Source organism: Diabrotica virgifera, chromosome 1 (genome assembly GCF_917563875.1).
Source record: "Diabrotica virgifera virgifera chromosome 1, PGI_DIABVI_V3a".
NCBI classification, from domain to species: domain Eukaryota; kingdom Metazoa; phylum Arthropoda; class Insecta; order Coleoptera; family Chrysomelidae; genus Diabrotica; species Diabrotica virgifera.
Genome location: NC_065443.1, coordinates 186,305,240 through 186,328,717, shown reverse-complemented (window position 1 = coordinate 186,328,717; position 23,478 = coordinate 186,305,240). Strand labels below are relative to the sequence as shown.

The following is a 23,478-nucleotide window of genomic DNA, read 5'->3' as shown; positions in this document are numbered from 1 at the left end:
ACTTCAGAAAAACTCATAATGCTATTTTTTTGTATTTTATTATTAACTTTATATTTTGACTCTATTTTATAATGACCGGTAAAAAATACCGGGGATGGATCTGTAATTACGTGCTAATATTGGGATGTCTGTAGTTAAGGGTTAAAGCAAAGGTATAGCCTCAAAAATAAAACGTAAACAGACATGACCATGAAACAAATTTCACTATGAGCAAACTAGCAAACAGCTGATTCATGACGTCACGGTTCTTTTGAGATTTTGCTGCCAGTGAGAAAAACGTGACCATTAGCGGCGTGAAGCGGCGTCCTCATTGAGTTGACATTGTCGATCGACTCTGTCTATCGACACTGTCGACCGACAAATCGAAAAAGCTTCGATGTCCACACCAGGTAGGCAGAATATTTGTCGACAGTCGAAACGAAAATGTGTGACGAACATGACGCCATTATTGTTTTTGCCGCATTTGTTATTATCACAACTAAAAAACGTAAATCATCGCGTAAAAGAAGATTTTGGGTTCGACCAAGTCTTCAAAGTAGAAATCGGTATAGCGGTATTAATCTGATGGAAGATTTGAAAAAGGATGATATCGATATATTGAACCTTGAATACAGATGTAACGGAGGAAAACACGTATCATTGCAAGCCCCAATAAATAGCGGCAGTGAATTTTTTAATTACAAAGGATTCTTCAGTATTGTTTTATTTGCCGTAGTCGATGCAAATTATAATTTTATTTATGCCAATGTGGGATGCCAAGAGCGTATTTCTGATGGTGGTGTGTTTAGTAGCACTGTATTCAATAAATTTCTTGAATAGAACACAATGCATTTGCCTGCGGAAAATCTGCTTCCAAAGAGTGATGTAAAAAGCCCATTCATTTTTGTGGCAGATGATGCATTTCCTCTGTCTACAAACATAATGAAAACTTATGCAGGGTTTCACCCTAAAGGTTCTAGTGAAAGAGTATTTAATTATCGCGTTAGCAGGGCTCGGTATAACATTAAAATATTTGTTTTTAAAAGTTTATAAATTTTATAAAATCCTTAAAATCAGCTGTAGACGCAGTACTACCATACCAATGTAACGTGACAGGGTGACAAACCAAATTTCGACCAATCACGTGCCGAATTTCATACAGTTTTCGATACAAGAACTTGCATAGTGTCATACAGGGCACAAATGTACGTACAAGAAATGATATAAGAAAATGTATACAAGAAACGATATCAGAAACGATATTAGAAATGATACAAGAAAATGCATAGTGTCATACAGCCTTAAGGCTTTGTTTGTCACCCTGTCACGTTACATTGGTATTTGGTATGGTAGTACTGCGTCTACAGCTGATTTTAAGGATTTTATAAAATTTATAAACTTTTAAAAACAAATATTTTAATGTTATAATAACTAGAATTTTTACGTTGACTGTTGATTATTTGTGTTTTTTATTTTGTTTTGATATTTGTGCTAAAATATTTGTATTATAATTATCTTCAGTTTGATCCAAATTGGAACTTATTGTATTTTCCTCTATTAAAAAATTATGCAATATGAAACCCAAAGTTATTCTAAATAAATGGTTATTAGTAGAACAGTAGTCCATACCAAACGGTATATTAAGTATCAATAAAATATTTATAAATAATACCTACAAAACACAAATAAATTCATCAAGACATAAATCATATGATCTCATTTTCAGCCGCCATTATGACATTTAGAAGTTTTACCAGCAGGTTTTACGTTTTTGCTCTCTGCGCAGAAATTGGCGCAGTTATTGTACAAGAATCTGTGCCTGACACAAATTCTTGTATCGTTTCTGATATCGTTTCTTGTATCTGTGTATGACACTATGCATTTTTTTGACATATCAGAAACGATATTAGAAATGATACAAGAAAATGCATAGTGTCATACAGCCTTAAAGTAAATTCTTTTTCTCCTTCTGAAGTTGCCGCAAAGGTGTCACACACCTAGAACAACACCTAGGGTCGTGACAGACAACTTCAGAGTCGGCCAGAAAACCCAAATCGGCCAGGGCGTAAATTAGTTTAGCATTATAACGTTTTTAAGTCGTTGCGATTGTTGAAAAAACTGAACTGTGATATGTAGTTGTCACAATGGTAATAAATTAGTTGCCCGTATAACTAAAGGTATTACGTTGTAAACGTTGTAAAGGTATTAGTTGTAACATCGTAATGTCAGTCGGGATAGGGGAGTTGGCTGAAACAACTGAAAATGCTCTCGGCCAACGTTATATACAGTGCATTTGTTTGTACTGACAACCAATGTGTCGAAAAATTGCTACTTGGGTAGTAACGTGTGGCCTTACTTTTACACGCATACCTATTGTGGCAAATGTACCATATTTTTCAAAATTTTGGAATGCATTTAAATCGTAGAACAATTTTAACTTTTGATTTTAATACAGATTTTAACTCTACAAGTATTCTCTCATGACTTTTGAGATGTAAAATAATTAGGGAAGCAGGAATTCAACAATTCAGAATTTTACATTGAGTTTCCTATGGCCCTTTTTACGATTCACCACCCGGTATAAGATAAAATGTGTATTATTTGTCTAATTATTTCATAATAACACAAATAATACACATTATATACACAATAACACACATTCAATGATCGAAAAGCATTTAAAAATATGGGAATGTAAACTCTTGTGACGTATAAAGTCAAAAATATAAGTCTCCCCACCACCGTCGGACAAGACAACCGTAATAAAGTCTAATAGATAACCGTGCACTGTACCAAGAACGGCGTCCACACTGGAAAACGAATGCGACGCAAATCATTTGATTTCGCTCGAATACTGACAACCGATGGATCGTGTGCGTTGTGTGCGTCGAAAATTCTTGCGTTCGTTTTATGCGACGAACACGTCCACACTAGCACAATTTACTTCGAGCACGCAAATATTTGCGACGAACAGCTGGTACGCACGAAAAATTTACCAATGCGGACGCGCCATTAGGTGGTGTAATTTTTTTTACGGAATTCGATTAATGAGGTGCCAACATCCCATAGCCGTTGAAAAGTAAATTCTGTGCTTTTGATTTTCAGATGTTGACGACATTGATTCTGTCAATGGATTCTGTTATTAAATGTCAAAGGTGACAGTGACGTCTATCTTGTGTTGATAAATTCTAAATTGTTAAAATAATAATTCAACAAAGGTTTAATAACGTTGAGATTTTTAGTAAATAATAAATCATTTAAGGTACGTTGTGTTTTTTTGTGTTAAGAAGTTGCACTAAATTTTTAATATTACATAAATTGCTGCCCCAAGTAGAAACACTGTATATCTATTTTTTTCAAAATCACTTTTATTGCCTTTTTGGATTTAGGGTGTTGTTATCTACCATTTACCAAAGAAAACAAAATAAATGAGTAGAACCACAATTTAACAATGCTATGAAACACATATCACATTCCATCTTCACTTCACCACTTTATGTTTTCTACTCTGGTGAACATTCTTCGAATTGGCGCTTACAGTGTTTCTACTTGGGACAGCCGTTATGTTTCTATTATTTACCTATATAAGGCTTGTATAATACTAGAAATAATAATTTTAAACAAGATTATGCCTAAGACAAGTTATCATTAGGAATAAAAAAATATATTTTTTCAACGTTTGTAAATATGTGTTTTAACACGTCCTACATGATTTACTTACGCGTGTTTTTATTTTTTAAAATGAATTTGGACAGAAATTTTTTATAATTTCAAATCAATAATTATACATGTTTTTAGACTAATATTAATCTGTATAATCCTTTTAGATGGAAGAGGACGATCATGATGAACTATTGCAATGCACAGATGATGAATCTCTGTCAGAGACAGAAGATCAATGTCTTCCTATAGACAAACCTGAAGAAAATTATACTCAAAATTTGTCATATTTTAGCCATACAAAACTTGAGTTTTTAACAACAAAATTAACTTTAATTTTTTCAACAACTGTAATGTTAGTTCTTCTACCACTATACATTGATTCCATAAATGTTAAAGGCAATGTTTATTCATTAATTTTAACCAATACTGTTATTTCCACAGTACTATTTATTATAACCATGGTTATAGCTAAATTGGCTTGTGAAAAATACAGGAATGTTAAAGTTTTAAGCTTCCCAATTAAGTTTTGGAAACTACTGCAGCTGTCTGGAGTATACTTTTTGAGTGGATTTATGATAATTTATGCATTAGATAGAAAAAGAGTTGTTTGCCATTTACAAGATCCCATAAAAGGCATTGTACTGGTGTTCTCTCTCTTATATTACTTTTTCTTCTGCAGAAAATGTAAGTATATCTTAATTTTATGTCATAATTTTTGTAATTCTCTTGAATCTGTGCTAAACTTGTTTTCAATAATTCAATGCCTCAGTAAGTCAATAAATGTTTAAAATGAGATAAGAAGATATTTGTGAAAGTACTTAGTTGCAGAAAAATAAGGAGTCATTAAAAATAAATAAACCATCTATATTTATCACAATATAAGTATTATATTCATAAATATAAACAAGGACATTATACTCCCCTAGAACACAAGGGGTGTAAGTGACAATTTTTAGAAAATTGGGTTATACAACCTTCAACAAGTCACTCAAGTACAAATGGAACAATTTGTCGTGTCATGTTTTTGCTGAATTTTAAGAGGTTTTTGCAAAGTAATAAACTTTATTTTATATGTAAATTTGCAGAAAAATCAAAGTGACTCAGTGATTCACCTTGTTTTGTTGAACCTGACTGCTGATTTTCTAGACTCTGAACTTTGTATGGAAAGTTACGTTGTGTACCGAAAAGATAGATCAAGTGAAACTAGCATCCACACTAGGGGTGGCAGTGTTTTGATTGCGGTCAGGAAGTCAATCTCTAGTGCCCTATTTGTAAGCAGCAGTAATATTGAACAGGTGTTTATTACTATTGGTAGTGGTCAGTCTATGGCAATATTTGGAACTGTTTATATTCCACCCAAAGCGGAACCAGCTGTATATACCGAATTCAGTGAAAGTGTTGATGAAGTTAGTGAGAAGTATCCATCTTACAAACTATTTTTGTTCAGAGACTTTAATCTGCCAAATATTATGTGGTCTAATGATGAACTGTCTTCCAATGTTACTTTTAGTCAATATTGTACTCCTAATGAAACTAAATCTGCTTGGATATTGTCAAATCTATGTAATTTTCACAATTTATTTCAAATCAACACAATATCCAATTCTCGTGGGGTTGTATTGTACTTGATATTTGCTAACGACAGTTCTGTTCAAGTTGTAGCTTCTGATGAGGAACTAGTTCCATTAGATAGGCATCATCCTGCCTTGAACATTGCCATAAAAGCCTTTCATTGTAGTAATAACTGCTCAACAAACCAGAACAGCTCTTACTATTTGAATTTTAATAACACTGATTTTAATGTCTTGAATGATTACCTTTCTTGTATTAACTGGGATCAAATTCTTGAAAATCAAAGTCTAGATAAAATGATAAATAGATTCTATGAAGTCATGTACCGTGCTTTTGAAATTTTTTTGCCAAAAAAATGATGTCAACATAAAAGTTTCCAAAAGGGTTCTCGCCAGAACTAAAGAAACTAGTAATTGAAAAAAAGTTATCACATTTAAAATTTAAAGTTAGTTCCTCTCTAAATGATTATAATGCATTCTCGAGCCTTAAAAGTAAATGTAAATCTCTAACAAAAACTTGTCATAATAACTTTATAGAAAAAACTGAGAATTCCATTCATATTAACGTCATTCATAAATTCTAAACGAACGAGGACGGGTTTGCCAAATGAAATGTCTTTGAACAATATCACTTATACAACTCCAAGTGATATTGCAAATGCTTTTGCATTATATTTCTCATCAGTTTATTCTGAGAAAACAATCAGTAAACGCGTTTTACCTCCCACCACCAATTTAACAATTAATTCCTGTAATATTACAATATCTCAAGTAGGTATATGAAAAAATGATGTCGTTAGATGTGAACAGAGGTCCTGGTCCTGGACCATTGTGGAAAATTTTTAATTCTTTTTATACTGGTTACTTTCCTGATCCTTGGAAATTAAGTTTTTTAATGCCAATACATAAAGCTGGTAGTAGATCCGACATTACAAATTACAGACCAATTTCTATATTAAGTACTATTCCACAATTATTTGAAAGCTTAGTGTCGGACTGCCTCTCGAAATGTTTCAAATTGTTTCCAGTAGATGAGCAATATGGTTTTCAGAAACACAAATCAGCGGAATTAAATCTTCTTTGCTATTTAGATGTGTTGTCAAGTGCTTTGGAGGGTTGGTATCAAATTGATTCTATTTATACAGACTTCTCCAAGGCATTTGACAGGGTAAATAATAACATCCTATTGTCTAAATTAGAAGCTGCTGGAGTAAATGGGAAACTGTTTGAATGGCTGGAAAGCTACCTAATAGGAAGGCACCAAGCAGTAATGATCCAAGATTGTCTATCTCAGGATGTAGTTGTTAGTTCTGGTGTCCGTCAGGGTTCACATCTGGGTCCGCTATTATTTATTATATTTATAAATGATATTGCAGATATAAACTGTGGTAAGCTTTTGTTTGCGGATGATTTAAAAATCTCTTCAAAATTATCTAGTCCTGACGATTCCGAAAATCTGCAATTTCAATTAAATAAAATACAAGGATGGTGTCAAGAAAATGAAATGGAGCTAAATGTCAAAAAGTGCCATAAAATTAGTTTTTATCAAGGTAGAACGTATATTCCGTTTGAATATAAACTCGATAACACACCTCTAGATTGTGTTAATACAATAAGAGATCTTGGAATACTGTTTGACAAATCGCTAAAATTCGCAGATCATATCGATTCTATTATTTCAAAGGCATTACAGATGCTTGGCTTCATGAAACGAAACTGCTATCCTTTTAAAAGTCCCAATACCCTAAAATTGTTATACTGTTCTCTTGTTAGACCTCACCTGGAATACTGTTGTAGTATTTGGTCCCCTTACTATAATGTTTATGTAGAAAAAATTGAAAAAGTTCAAAATAAATTCCTTAGGTTTTTGGTATTTAAAATTAGAGCTATTAATGGGAGTAACAGGTGTTACAGTTATGAAGAAATTAGAGCATATATAAATATCAATACCCTGGAAGAACGTCGTTATCACCATGATTTGAAAATTCTGTATAGTTTGTTAAATGGTACAGCAAATAGTCATTATTTATTGTCTAAGGTTGGTTTTAAAGTTCCTTCATGCAGTACTCGAAATGCAGTTGAAACCACTTTTCATGTACCATTTCATCGATGTAATTATGGCCTCAATGAACCTATAACTAGAATGTTACGTTTAGCAAATCAAAATACTGAGAGGCTTAATTTTAGTTCCACACATAACCAATATATACGCGACTTGCAACAAATTAATATTGCCTCTTAATTGTTTTGTTTTGTCCACCCTTACCAGTCTGTTTCTAATTTGTTCTGTATGTAATTTATTTCTTTTAACTATTTTAACTATTAAATTTTATGTGTTATATAATATGACTTATATTTAGTATCTACTAAATTGTTCCAAAATTTGTAAAAAATTGTAACTGTATTGGGCTTGTCCCGTGGAAATAAAAAAAAAACAAATACAAAAATGGACTCCCAAACACAGAAAACCTGGTGTTTACTAGGGATGTAAGTGATCACTAGGGATGTAAGTGATCAGTTTGTCGGGTGCTGAGATCTTGTGGCAAATCACTTAACTATTGGCCAACAGTGTTGAAACGAGTAAGCGATGGACTACCCCAGCTAATTGAAACAATATTCGAAAATATTACTCCAACCAACTAAGATAGCCATCGTTACACCCTTAGCTTAGCTCAGTCACTCAGGTGTGTGTTCGTCTTGTCCTAACCTTAGATATGAACTATGAAAATTGGAATGGAAGCAAACAAAACAACAATTTTTAACTAATCATGTTTATTGTTCATAAAGATATAATAAATAAAATGACTTAGTAAATTGCATTAACAAATGTATTCAAATTCTTGCCAAAAACTAACAATTCTGGATTATACTTATGGCTTTTGGTATTCGGCTCGATGGTAACTTCTTGATGTCGAATGGTACTGCTGTTGTAGACTTCTCGTAGGCCTGGGCGGATATCCGGCCCTAGGCCCCTGCAGCGAAAGATGTTGAATGTTGCAGCCTAGATTTCATGGTCAGTTGTTGTGGTATAGCCCTAGTTCCATCACCGGTGTGGATGGCTTGAAGCTCCCGAAGGGAGAAAAGTGATTTTATCCAAAAACCCAAGAGGAAGATGATTTGATGGAACAGAATGATTTATTTTTGAAGCTGCTCTGCCTTTTAAAACATTACCACCACTATTTTGGAGAATAAAATATGGGGATGGGGGTTGTCACTGTCATAAAAATGACATGACAACGAACCTTGGACGAAATTTGAAATAACGAACATGGAACACAAGAGATGATACAATGTAAATAGGGTTGCCTATTATAGAACGGGCGCCAACCGATTTTTAAAGGGGAAATGGGTAAACCAAATAGAAGAAGATAATTATTAATGAAATATTAAAGGAAATAAGGTAAAATAATTATTTAAAAATAAAATATCAAAGATGTGACGTTTGTAACGTTACACACTCCTCTCACCCATCAGAAAAATTTTGAACACACGTGAGAAATTTTTCTCAAAGAAAACAGGAATGTTACACACTCCCTCCACTCATCAGAAACATTTCGAACACAGGTGAGAAATTTTTCTCAAAGAAAACAAGAAGTCAGAGTTCTAACCAGACATAAATATATGCAGTAGTAATCGTTCAGAACAAATCAAAAATAAATACTCATAATAAAGTAATCATTAAGTCAATGCATATAGTTAATTTAAATTATTAATCATAAAAAATTTTAAAGTACCAAAATAATTTTCAGATGTTACTCTGGGGAAAATAAAAATATTACCCAATGAATTGTAGTATTCATCACACTATAAAATATTTATTTATTATAAATAAATGACTTCAGAGAATATCTATCTCTGGAAAAAAATAAATGTACTTTAAAAAAATATATAAAATCAATTCAAATATATAAAGACTTATAGTATAAAGTCTAAGAAATAATCAAATTTAACTAATAATCCAAAAGTAAGTAAGTATCCACAGTCAAATAATGTAGACATATTAAAAATAAATTACATTGCAAATATTCTGGTATTTTTATAATATAGAAGGCATATAACCAAAAAGTAAATATAATGGATATCACATCCTTAATAAAATAAATAGCTAATGGAGCTACTAAGAACTGAATCTCGGAACAAAATAACAAGTACCTACTCGGATAACTCGAGTACCGAAAGTAAGGTAATAATATAATAATAATCAATATGACAAGGTAAGTAAAAGCATATAACTAGATAAAGATAATATACGTATAATATAATAAAAAGAAATGCAAGTGCAATTTTAGATAAACTATTCAAAAAAAAATAAGTACCAACTATATGGAAAGCCAAATAAGACAAAGTTCTACACCAAAGGGTTTGAAAGAACTGCATAAAACTAGTCATAAAAGACTTAACCAATAAGTTAATAAAGAAAGAGAGACAATGATACATAATACAAATGTTCATCAAATGCATACCAGAGATCTACACTAGAGAACAAAATATATGTATAAAAATGCATAAATATGATTTGGAAAGATGGAAAATAACAAATGCTAGTAGCTAAACTACAATCATACTTCAAAGCGCCACAATTCTACACCAGATTTCTAAAAGTAGATATGCATAGAATTGTTTTAACTCCAAAAGAAAAAATTTATAAAAGACATCATCCTAAAAATAATATAACAGCATTAAACTGTATATCAATAGTCATTAAGACCAAAAAAAAAACGGAACTCAGACACTTATGATCTGGCCCAACAATATGGATAACTTATATGTACCCTAGGAAAAAAATACACTAGGTGTCTATGCAGCCATACCTGTCATACACAACTTACAAGTGTCGGATGAGGCTTTCGTGCTAATCTGTATCAAAAATCAGTACAACACCCAAAATAGAATAATAAAATAATAATATATAAATAAATAGGGCATTGTTAAATAAAAAAGATGTTAAATATAATGTTTATCATAACTAGATAAGTGCAATTATGCAAAAAGTTTAAAATTGTAAAATATGATGCTTTACGAACAAATTTTTGAGATTCAACAAATATAAGAAGTATGGTTTAAATTAATATTCTGAATAGGTAAAGAAGAAGAAGAATAACAATAAAACAACTCAATGAAAGGAAAAGAACTTGAAAATTGTCCTAGTCTTTATTATATAAGTAAAGTACCATATACTATCCGAATAAAAAGTTCGACGGAAACGACAAAAATTTTTGGTAGTTGTACAAAATTGGTAATAAATTTATGAAAACAACTAGGAAATATAAGAATAAGTAAAAAGTAATTGAAAATAAGTAATAAAACAAGATTTAAATGCACTTTAAAGTACACAGTAATACCTATGAAAAGAACGTAGAAGAAATAGTACGTATAAAAAGTACAGAAAATATGACAAGGAATGGAAAAATTCTCTTGGGTTTTGGAAAGTTACGACAAACTAAGAAAGTAATTAAAGAACAACTACCAAAAAAAAAAAACTGGCCAAATTGAAAAAACAGAAAAAATGCCATGTGGACATTAATGTGAAGGTTTCTACTATAAAAATTAGCCAAAAAAACTAGGTAAAAAGTTCCAAATGTTAAAAATACCAATATTTGCAACTGTAAATGTATTTTAAATTAAAGATGTTGAAATATATAATTAAATTATTGAGATTGGTAATAGTTTTTTGACCCATAACATGAAATTATAGTTTAATATATAAAAATTAGTCAAAAAGTACCAAAATAGATAACATATATATATATATATATATATATATATATATATATATACAGCGTGTCTACTTGAGTTGGAAACATATGGGAAACTTTTTTATTATTAATTTTACGAAAAAAAGTTATTCTTTATAAAAAGTTCTGCATGCCCCAAAACCTAAGATTCAATCATCAGATATCAAATTTTCTGAATATTATACTGTAACGGTTACCCGTTGCCCTTCAATAATTTTTTTTCGCCCGCCTATGGCGACTGAGCAACCAACAGAGGTCGCTCCTCGGACTTGCTTGGCGCTGGGCAAGATCGTAAGCGAGGGATTAGAGTGTGGTCAGTATACTCGCCGCGGACACGTCTGAGATTTTATTCTCATTGTTTGTGACGAATGTAACGGTTACCCGTTGCCCTTCAATAATTTTTCTTCGCCCGCCTATGGCGACTGAGCAACCAACAGAGGTCGCTCCTCGGACTTGCTTGGCGCTGGGCAAGATCGTAAGCGAGGGATTAGAGTGTGGTCAGTATACTCGCCGCGGACACGTCTGAGATTTTATTCTCATTGTTTGTGACGGAATTGAAACCAAATGAAATGTAACTTAAAGGAAATCGAACGCCTAATACATGTGGGAAAACTAATAAATTAAACTTGAATACATCTGGAAACATATTCATATAAAAGAATTATATTTCCCGCAACGCGACGTGTCCACTGTTTCAATTCCGTCACAAACAATGAGAATAAAATCTCGAGACGTGTCCGCGGCGAGTATACTGACCACACTCTAATCCCTCGCTTACGATCTTGCCCAGCGCCAAGCAAGTCCGAGGAGCGACCTCTGTTGGTTGCTCAGTCGCCATAGGCGGGCGAAGAAAAATTATTGAAGGGCAACGGGTAACCGTTACAATACGAGGTATGTCAAAAAATATGAACTTCGTTCAAGAGTAAAGTACCTTTATTTCTCTCAATATCGAAAATGCTTATTCTGAAAAGTTGTTTGGAAATAAAAACTAAGCTCAAATATGCAATTACATGCTTCTAATTGGAAAAAAATATTTTCCAAATTTTTCTCAAATTTATTGATACTAACTTCGTTTTGATTCATTACACATACGATAACTCTTTTATTATTACTTTTACGAAAAAAAGGTATTCTTTATAAAAAGCTCTGTAGGTCATAAGGCCGAAGATGCAACCAACAGATATCACATTTTATTAATTTTATACGAGTTATGTCAAAAATATGAATTTCACTCAAGAGTAAAGTACCTTTATTTTTCACAATATTGAAAACAGTTATTAAAAAAGTTGTTTAGAACTAAAAACTATGTGTCAATATGCAATTACATCCTTCTAATTGAAATACTGTGAAATATAAAGGTGCTATAATATTGAGCGAATTTCATATTTTTTGACACACCTCGTATAAAATTAATAAAAGTTGATATATCATGGTTGTGTCTTAGATTTTAGACCATGCAAAGCTTTTTACGAAGAATAACTTTTTTTCGTAAAATGAATAATAAACGAGTTATCATATTTGTAATAATTAAAAACAATGTTGGGTATCCTTAAATTTGAGAAAAATTTTTTTTTTCAATAAGAAGCATGTAATTGCATATTTGATCTTAGTTTTTAATTCCAAACAACTTTTTATCATAAGAATTTTCGATATTGAGAGAAATAAAGGTACAGTGGAACCCCGATAAGTCGGCCCCCGATAACCCGGAAGTCCGGCTAACCCGGACCGATTTTCATCAGACAAAAATTTAACAAATAAACAATTTAACAATTTTATCAAATAAAAATGTATGTAGGCCAAATAATATTTCAGAGATAATGTGTATTTGTGTAATTTGAACACATAAGTACAATAGTAAAAATGATTCATGCACACGGCGGCAGCCAGAGCGACCGTCTCAGCTTATCGGAAAGAACAGACACCTGTCTGTATTCCTTTTTCTTTATTTATGTCAAACTGTCTTAGCATTGTTTAAAAAAGACGTGACTATTTAAAAATTCTTGTATTGTGTGTAGTACAGCCTATTAATCACTTCCGTTCTGTAATGTAATCGTGCTTCAGATTGTGTTTGCTTTGTCTACGTAATGGTAACAAAACGTAAAAATGTTGCAGTGACAATGGAAAAGAAACTAGAAACATTAGGTAGGATTGATAAAGACGAATCTTTAAAATAAATTTATTGCAGCATCATAATATGATATTATGCTACCATAGGTCTGGATCCCGCGTATGAAAAAAAAGTTGATTAATAGCAAGCTAAAAATTTATTAATAGCTTAAGGGTGTCTAGTCGGATAAACTTTGATATATGAGAACACTGGAACAGGGGCAGTTTTAATTGTGGAACAGGTCAAAAATTTGGAACGGTCAGAACACGAAAATGGCACATTTGTTTTGTCCGACAGAACAGACATAAACTCTCCGAACAGAGATTAAACTCTCATGCAAAAATCAGACTGCTATTTATCACCTGTCATAATTCCTGTCATTTGACATATTCTACATGTTCCACTCATTAAAACGCCAATTTGGTGATAAATAGCAGTCTGATTTTTGCATGAGAGTTTAATCTCTGTTCGGAGAGTTTAAGTCTGTTCTGTCGGAAAAAATACATGTGCCGTTTTCGTGGTCTGACCGTTCCAAATTTTTAACCTGTTTCACAGTTAAAACTTCCCCTGTTCCAGTGTTCCCATATATTAATGTTTGTCCGACTAGACACCCTTAAGCTAATAACAAATTTTCAGCTTGCTATTTATCAATTTTTTTTTGTACGCAGGATCCAGACCTACCATATTATGGTGTCGGTACATCTCTACAGTATGACTGAGTTTTTTACCAAGAAATGAACAAAACTCTACACTCTATACAACTATACGTAATTTAGATGTGTACTGTGCATATGTGTTTCATGTTTTTGTAATTGTAATGGAGGTTATTTATTAATTTTTACTATATTCTCCGGCTAACCCGGATTTTCGATAACCCGGATCGGCCGCGGTCCCGATTAATCCGAGTTATCGAGGTTCCACTGTACTTTACGTTTGACCGAAATTCATATTTTTTGACATACCTCGTATAATATTCAGAAAATTTGATATCTGATGATTGAATCTTAGGTTTTGGGGCATGCAGAACTTTTTATAAAGAATAACTTTTTTTCGTAAAATTAATAATAAAAAAGTTTCCCATATGTTTCCAACTCAAGTAGACACGCTGTATATATATATATATATATATATATATATATATATATATATATATATATATATATATATATATATATATATATATATATATATATATATTGTTTGAGTTTAATTCTTGAACCTTGATATATTTTTTTACCAATGTTTCTTGGGTTTAGGTTCATAAAAAAGCTTGTCTATGATGTTATGACCATATTTATTGATATATTATCCGACGTTTCGGCAGGAAATCCATGCCTTTTTCAAGGATTGACTAAAACAACATTTATTGAAGGCTACAATACAATTTAAAAGAAAATCGACTTACCATGCAATCGTAAATTTAGTTTTGAAACAAGTACACAAATAGACGTCACAATTAAAACAATGTTAAAATGTTAAAGCATAGGAACGGACCCACTAAGTCATTGCGTTAAGAGAGTAATGAACTGTGTCAAAAATTATTATGGTGTCTATTGATGTTTGATTTTATGTTAAGTCAAAATAGTTGTCTTCGTCTCATAGGCGTGCTGAAATATTATATAGTTAATTTTAGATTAAGTTGAAATATACCCTATTAAGGTTTTTGACATCCCGTTTATCATTGACAGCTTTGTTATTTTTTTTAATTTCTATGGACTCTAGCAGTTCCCTCTTCTTTTTGTTGGGTTCACTTTTTAGGATTTTAGTTTTGTCGAAATCAAATTTGTGTTTCTTTTCGTTTTCATGTTTTGTGAGGGCTGTAGTGTTATTTTTGTCATATTTGTGAGACCGAATTCTAGAGTTTAGTAGCTGGCTGGTTTGTCCGATATATACCCCATCGCAATTTGAACAAGGAATTTCATATACAACATGTGATTTTTTTGATTGCGGGGTTTTAGTTTTAAGTTTAGTAAAATTCCTTTTCAAGAGATTATATCCTTTGTGAGCAACTGTAATGTTATGCTTGGCTAGGAGATTCGAAAGTTGATCAGATAACCCTTGTATGTAAGGCAAAGACATATATTTCTTCTTTTCCTTATTATTTTTGTTGTTGTTTTTGTTGTTGTAAAATGTATGTAGTCGTGACTTGAAGGTGTTTTCAATGAGGTGATGTGGGTATGAATTAAGTGTTAGTGCTGTTTTTGCTTTTTTTATAGCATGAGGTCTATTGATGGGATCAGACAATCTGATGGCTCTGTCGGCTAGGCCAATAACTACTGATTTCTTCTGGGACAACGGGTGATGAGAGTTGAAGTTTAGGTATCTTGACGACCAGGTTTTTTTGGTGTACCATGAAGTAGTTATGATGCTGTTGTCTCGATGTAAGGTCAGGTCCAGAAAATTGATTTGACAATTTTTTTCAACTTCTAACGTGAATTTGAGTTTTTGATGGAAGTTATTGAACTCATTTAGCAAAACATTCATTTTGTCCTCTGGTGCTGCACTTAAACAATCATCTATGTATCGAAAGAAAAAAGGAATATTGAAATCTATTTTATTCAACACAATTTCCTCTAGGTGCTCTAGAACTAATTGAGCTATGGCACTAGATATGCTAGCACCCATAGCGCATCCATCTGTTTGTTGGAAAATTTTGTTTTTATATATAAAATATGTTGATTTTAATGTCGTTTCGACTGCTGAAACAAATTCTTCTAGAGGGATGTCTGTAAATACTTTTATTTCATTCCACTTTTTTCTAATGATGTCTTTCGCTAAATCTATGGGAATATTGGTGTATAAAGATACAACATCGAGAGACACTAATTTATACGTTGTAGGTAAATGTATATTTTTGAGTTTGGATTTCAGGTCCTCAGCGTCTTTTAAATAGTGCGGATTTTTGTTAATTACGTTAGAAATAATGTTCTTCAAATATTTAGAAAGGTTTTCAAAAGGAGACTGAAATACATGAGACAATAGGACGCAGAGGCATACCTTCTTTATGTGTTTTGGGTAGACCATATATTTTTGGAGCTACAGCATTATGTATCTTGAGAGACTTTGCGGTGTTTGGTGAGATGTAACACATTTTTTCCCATCTATCAACTAATTCGTTATTTCTTTTTTGGAAGATGTTCGTAGGGTCATTTTTCATTTCACGGTATGTTGTTTTATCATTTAACAGAGAATCCATTTTACTGTCATAGTCGTTGGATTCCATAATGACAGTTTTGTTTGTTTTATCAGGATTCAGAACAATTAAATTTGGGTTCTCATTTAGAAAGGCTTTGGTTTTTTTAATTTTCTTATGCAATGTTTTGTCTTCAAATGAGAATTTGTTTTTGTTTTTAAAATTAGTCAAAATATTGCAACATTTTGTTCTGATATCATCCTGTACATTGCTACTTAAATTAGAAATGGAACTCTCAATTGAACAGATAATTTCTGATGTTGGAATATCATTTTTATTACGGATAGGAACTGCAAAATTATCTCCTAAACTTAAAACCTCTTGTACGTCACTGGGAATATCTACATTTGTTAAATTTTCCAACCAAGTATCTTTCATTGTATTTTTATGGTTTTTATTATTTGATGTTAACAATAGCCTATTAATTTTTTGGATGTTTCTATCTCGTGTTTGACAAAAAATACGCTCATTATATTGTATGGATATTTCTTTAAATGTATTTAAAATATCAGCTGGTAATGAATCGATTAGTTTTGCTTCCAGTTTTTCTAGGTCCGAGTCTAAAGTGGCCTTTAGACTCGGACTAAATTATGCCTTTCTATCGTGGTATTGAAACCAATTTTGGAAGGACAACCGTCCAACAAATGAAATTCTACAATAAATTAATGGCTAAACAGACAAATCTAAGAAATCGAAGAATTTTTCTACTAAGATGTAAAACAGAAAATTTAATACCAAATTTTTTAAATTTACGTATAGAACATATTAATTTGAATTCTGTAAACCTTGCGCGTAAATTTGGTAACGTTTTTAATCTATTCGTGAAACAAACATTGAATTTAATCATAGCGGATACCACTATTTCATTAAAAACTTTAGACTCGGACCTAGAAAAACTGGAAGCAAAACTAATCGATTCATTACCAGCTGATATTTTAAATACATTTAAAGAAATATCCATACAATATAATGAGCGTATTTTTTGTCAAACACGAGATAGAAACATCCAAAAAATTAATAGGCTATTGTTAACATCAAATAATAAAAACCATAAAAATACAATGAAAGATACTTGGTTGGAAAATTTAACAAATGTAGATATTCCCAGTGACGTACAAGAGGTTTTAAGTTTAGGAGATAATTTTGCAGTTCCTATCCGTAATAAAAATGATATTCCAACATCAGAAATTATCTGTTCAATTGAGAGTTCCATTTCTAATTTAAGTAGCAATGTACAGGATGATATCAGAACAAAATGTTGCAATATTTTGACTAATTTTAAAAACAAAAACAAATTCTCATTTGAAGACAAAACATTGCATAAGAAAATTAAAAAAACCAAAGCCTTTCTAAATGAGAACCCAAATTTAATTGTTCTGAATCCTGATAAAACAAACAAAACTGTCATTATGGAATCCAACGACTATGACAGTAAAATGGATTCTCTGTTAAATGATAAAACAACATACCGTGAAATGAAAAATGACCCTACGAACATCTTCCAAAAAAGAAATAACGAATTAGTTGATAGATGGGAAAAAATGTGTTACATCTCACCAAACACCGCAAAGTCTCTCAAGATACATAATGCTGTAGCTCCAAAAATATATGGTCTACCCAAAACACATAAAGAAGGTATGCCTCTGCGTCCTATTGTCTCATGTATTCAGTCTCCTTTTGAAAACCTTTCTAAATATTTGAAGAACATTATTTCTAACGTAATTAACAAAAATCCGCACTATTTAAAAGACGCTGAGGACCTGAAATCCAAACTCAAAAATATACATTTACCTACAACGTATAAATTAGTGTCTCTCGATGTTGTATCTTTATACACCAATATTCCCATAGATTTAGCGAAAGACATCATTAGAAAAAAGTGGAATGAAATAAAAGTATTTACAGACATCCCTCTAGAAGAATTTGTTTCAGCAGTCGAAACGACATTAAAATCAACATATTTTATATATAAAAACAAAATTTTCCAACAAACAGATGGATGCGCTATGGGTGCTAGCATATCTAGCGCCATAGCTCAATTAGTTCTAGAGCACCTAGAGGAAATTGTGTTGAATAAAATAGATTTCAATATTCCTTTTTTCTTTCGATACATAGATGATTGTTTAAGTGCAGCACCAGAGGACAAAATGAATGTTTTGCTAAATGAGTTCAATAACTTCCATCAAAAACTCAAATTCACGTTAGAAGTTGAAAAAAATTGTCAAATCAATTTTCTGGACCTGACCTTACATCGAGACAACAGCATCATAACTACTTCATGGTACACCAAAAAAACCTGGTCGTCAAGATACCTAAACTTCAACTCTCATCACCCGTTGTCCCAGAAGAAATCAGTAGTTATTGGCCTAGCCGACAGAGCCATCAGATTGTCTGATCCCATCAATAGACCTCATGCTATAAAAAAAGCAAAAACAGCACTAACACTTAATTCATACCCACATCACCTCATTGAAAACACCTTCAAGTCACGACTACATACATTTTACAACAACAAAAACAACAACAAAAATAATAAGGAAAAGAAGAAATATATGTCTTTGCCTTACATACAAGGGTTATCTGATCAACTTTCGAATCTCCTAGCCAAGCATAACATTACAGTTGCTCACAAAGGATATAATCTCTTGAAAAGGAATTTTACTAAACTTAAAACTAAAACCCCGCAATCAAAAAAATCACATGTTGTATATGAAATTCCTTGTTCAAATTGCGATGGGGTATATATCGGACAAACCAGCCAGCTACTAAACTCTAGAATTCGGTCTCACAAATATGACAAAAATAACATTACAGCCCTCACAAAACATGAAAACGAAAAGAAACACAAATTTGATTTCGACAAAACTAAAATCCTAAAAAGTGAACCCAACAAAAAGAAGAGGGAACTGCTAGAGTCCATAGAAATTAAAAAAAAAATAACAAAGCTGTCAATGATAAACGGGATGTCAAAAACCTTAATAGGGTATATTTCAACTTAATCTAAAATTAACTATATAATATTTCAGCACGCCTATGAGACGAAGACAACTATTTTGACTTAACATAAAATCAAACATCAATAGACACCATAATAATTTTTGACACAGTTCATTACTCTCTTAACGCAATGACTTAGTGGGTCCGTTCCTATGCTTTAACATTTTAACATTGTTTTAATTGTGACGTCTATTTGTGTACTTGTTTCAAAACTAAATTTACGATTGCATGGTAAGTCGATTTTCTTTTAAATTGTATTGTAGCCTTCAATAAATGTTGTTTTAGTCAATCCTTGAAAAAGGCATGGATTTCCTGCCGAAACGTCGGATAATATATCAATAAATATGGTCATAACATCATAGACAAGCTTTTTTATGAACCTAAACCCAAGAAACATTGGTAAAAAAATATATATATATATATATATATATATATATATATATATATATATATATATATATATATATATATATATATATATATATATAGATTTACTGCAAAAATTGAATATAAAAATGAAATATATGAAAATAGTATTTATTAATGCTTGTTATTTGCTACCAAACCTCAAATTCACAGCTCAATTCCTCGGATAAGACAAGTGCGTTGGTGCGCCAGTGTAACGAAATATCGGGCCCCACGTGAATATTTTAGTTGCCAAGAAGTGTTACATCTGAAAACTGAACATATGTTTTTGGCACTTACACCCCTTGTGTTCTAGGGTCCTCATATATAATAATATCTGTTACATCTCATAAGTCATTTTTATGGAGAATGTGACTTACACCGTTTGACTTCTGAAGCATCTAATTATTACTTTGTTGTTCTAATGAATCAAACAACAAATTCATCTATTCTATTTATTTTATGTATCCTCAAAAATAACTTCCTAATTGATTATTTAAAAAATTTGATACACATGAATAGCAGTAGCAGTGATGGAATTTTTCATTACTTTGAACATTTGTGACAATTCTATACTTTAAATATCAATATCCGGTAGTTTATACTCGTTACTTATGGTACTATTAGTCTTTAGTTAGGGTACAATATTTGTGACTTTAGGGATTGCTATTTAAAAGGTAATGGTAATGGTCTTCGGTACTTATTATTATTAATAAAAATAGTCCAAACTAGGTTAACTGGGATTTTATTAAAAATAATAAAAACTGCTTTATTTTCACAAAACAAAAGAAAAATACAATATAAAATAAAATAAATAAATTGTAAACATAAAAATTGCTTATTTTAATAAATCATTATAATGCAAAAATAGTGACTCTCCTACATTTTTTGATTTTAATCTGTTTCTGTGTTTGGTCACTATTTGGATTACTTTAGAAAATATGCATTTGCAGGGAAATACAGACAATATTCCTTTAGTCATCTCAAGGTCTTGGGTAACACAGTGGGCTATAGAGACATTTTCCAGATTGCTAAAAAGAACTTACTGAGCTTCTGTGGTTACGCTGAATCTAGCACTCTTTATTTATGTGTAATTTGACATAAATTCGTTAAAATTGGGCTGTCCGTAATCTTTCATCTCACCTTGGATGATTCATGATTCGTTTGTTTCATTTGAGCCAGCATAGGTATGGTGCAAGATGATTTATATGAACAACTTTTGGTTTACCTTATGGCACTTCTTAATTCAGTATGTTACATCATTTGTTTTCTTTTTAACTTCATTCGGACCTTCCCATTGTCTTTGTAGTTTAAGAGACAAGTATCGACGAAGTTGTGGATTATATAACGCCAGACAAAATCACCTACTTCAAATTTTTCATTCTTGCATCGAGAATCATATTGATCTTTCATTCTTTGTGTCATTTTGTTTGTTTGGTCATTTGTAACTTCAGGCGGCCAACATATTCTTCGCCTGCAACATGTTCCTCAGAAGGCCTGCAGAAAAACTCTAGGTCGTAGGACGAACAAACTTCACGCCCCAACATCAGGCAGGTTGGGGTCTGACCTGTAGTTTCATTCATTGCCGAGCGGTAAGTCATTAGGAATAAATGAATGTGCTGAACCCAATCCTGCTGATGCTCGGATACAACTTTGGACAGGTGTTTAACCCATTGTTTGGTTCATCCTCTCGACCATTGCATCTTATTGAGGATGCAGGGGTGTAGTTATGTTCTTATTGACACCAATCAATTTACAAATGTTCTGGAGGAGGGCTGTCTCAAAGTTTTGCCCGTGGTTGGAGTGGATCTCGATGGAAACACTAAACTGGCTGAAGAATTCTTTAACAAGTACCTCTGATGGTAGCAGCTTCTTGATTTGGTAACGCATAGGTCTAGGTCCATTTTGTAAAATAATCCATGGCCACCAAGATATATTTATTTCCAGCATCGGCTTCTGGAAATGAACCTGCAATGTCAATTGCTATTTTCCATAGGACTACCAAAATTGTACTGTTGCATGGGTGTTCTCTTTTTACAAACTGGACAATTACTGGTTACACACAGTTCACATTTCTGACACCATCTTATTACATCATATTTACAGTTCATTGGATAGAACTGTTCTCGGCCCTTTTGCAGAGTCTTGGTAATATCAAAGCGTCCACCTGATTCACTGTCATGCAACTGAAGCAGTACTTCTGACACTTTACTTTTAGGTACAATCAATCGAAGCTTATATTCTGTACTATCATCGTTCTCACAGGTTCTGTACAGAAGATCATCTTTTAGTACCAGGCAATAAAATACCATTGATTCCAGTATGCTTTGACTTCTGGACTAAATGCACTGATGTCTTGCCATCCAGGTCTCTCACCTTGACGCATCCAATCCAATTATTCTTTATGTTGTTCTGAAGCTATATTCTTAATGTTCTTAACGGCACCCGATTTGGGCGTCGAAACGTTAGTAAAAATCATTTTTTAATAATATTGTGGCTTATTTCCCATTATAAATAGTTACAATTATTCTTTTTTACATGGATCATCTGCTTGGTAGTCTTGTAACCGTTGAGGCTGTCATTGATCATTAATGAATGTGGTTAATCTAATTTAACACAGTGATTACAATTTGCACTGCATGGTCTTCTCGAAAGGGCATCAGCATTTGAATGAACATTTACAGCCCTGTGTTCTATCTTGTAATCATTCTAACTATCTTTCCATCTGACCCTCTGGATTACGAAATCATATGGGCCATTTTACAGCAGTGTTATCTGTTCGAATAAGGACCTTTTTGCCATACAAGTATTTATGGAAATGTTCGCAAGCCTTCACAAAGCCTGGCAGCTCTCCTGGTAATGCTATAGTTTCTTTCTGGTTTTGACAGGACTTTGCTAAAATAAGCGATGACTTTTTCCGTTCCATCTTGGATTTGGGAGAGAAAAGCTCCTATTACAAATTTTCCAAATTTTCCTGCCTCTACTGGGTAGCTTAAAATCGCTGCACTGATCAGAGCCATTTGTAGTTATTGTTTGAAAGCTTTTTGACACTCTTCACTTCAAGTATATTCTTTGCCCTCCTCTGTGACCTTTGTTAAGTGCTGGGAGATATTGGCAAATCCTTTGACAAATCATTGGTAATACGTACATAGGCCAAGAAAAATTCTAATTTCGTGTTTATCTTTTGGTACTGGCAAATCATTAATTGCTGAAATCTTTTCAGGATCAGCTGTTACATCATTATTGTATACAATATGTCCCAAGTACATAACTTCTCGTCGAAACATGTGACATTTCTTCGGACTTAACTTCAAATTAGCTACCCGCAATCGTTGAAAGGTTTCTATTAGATTATTGCCATGTTCATCAAAGGATATTCCAACCACAATTACATAGTCCAAGTAACCCAGGCATGTTTTCCATGTTGGACCTCTTAAAACTGCCTCCAGTAATCTTTCAAACGTGGCAAGAGCATTACATAAACCAAAAGGCATAACCGTAAACTGCCAAAGACCTGATCGGCGTGCTCCATGTCACCTTGCCAATATCCACTTTTAAATCGAGTGTGTAAAACCAACGAGAACTGTAGAGAGTATCCGATGTATCATCTATTCTGGGCACACGGATAACTATCTTTTTTAGTTACCACATTAAGCTGGCGGTACTCAATACAAAAACGCGTTGAACCATCTTTCTTCTTTACTAGAACTACTGGTGATTCCATCGGCTGTTTGACGGTTCAACTACCCCTTGTTTGTCCATATCCTTGATAATCTCTTCGGCATCTTTTTCGCAAATGTAAGTCGTCTGGGCCGTTGTCTGATTGGC

The 23,478-nt window shown here is 32.5% G+C and overlaps 1 protein-coding gene across 1 annotated transcript in view; it reads left to right on the top strand.

Moving 5' to 3' along the window:
- Positions 1-3,116: 3,116 nt before the first annotated feature.
- Positions 3,117-23,478, top strand: part of LOC126878981 (uncharacterized) — a 131,388-nt gene continuing 111,026 nt past the window's right edge. The window contains exons 1-2 of the mRNA XM_050641844.1: positions 3,117-3,241; positions 3,807-4,326. Coding sequence (XP_050497801.1) covers positions 3,807-4,326 — 520 coding nt within the window. The 5' untranslated portion in view covers positions 3,117-3,241. The remainder of the gene's footprint in view (positions 3,242-3,806; positions 4,327-23,478) is intronic.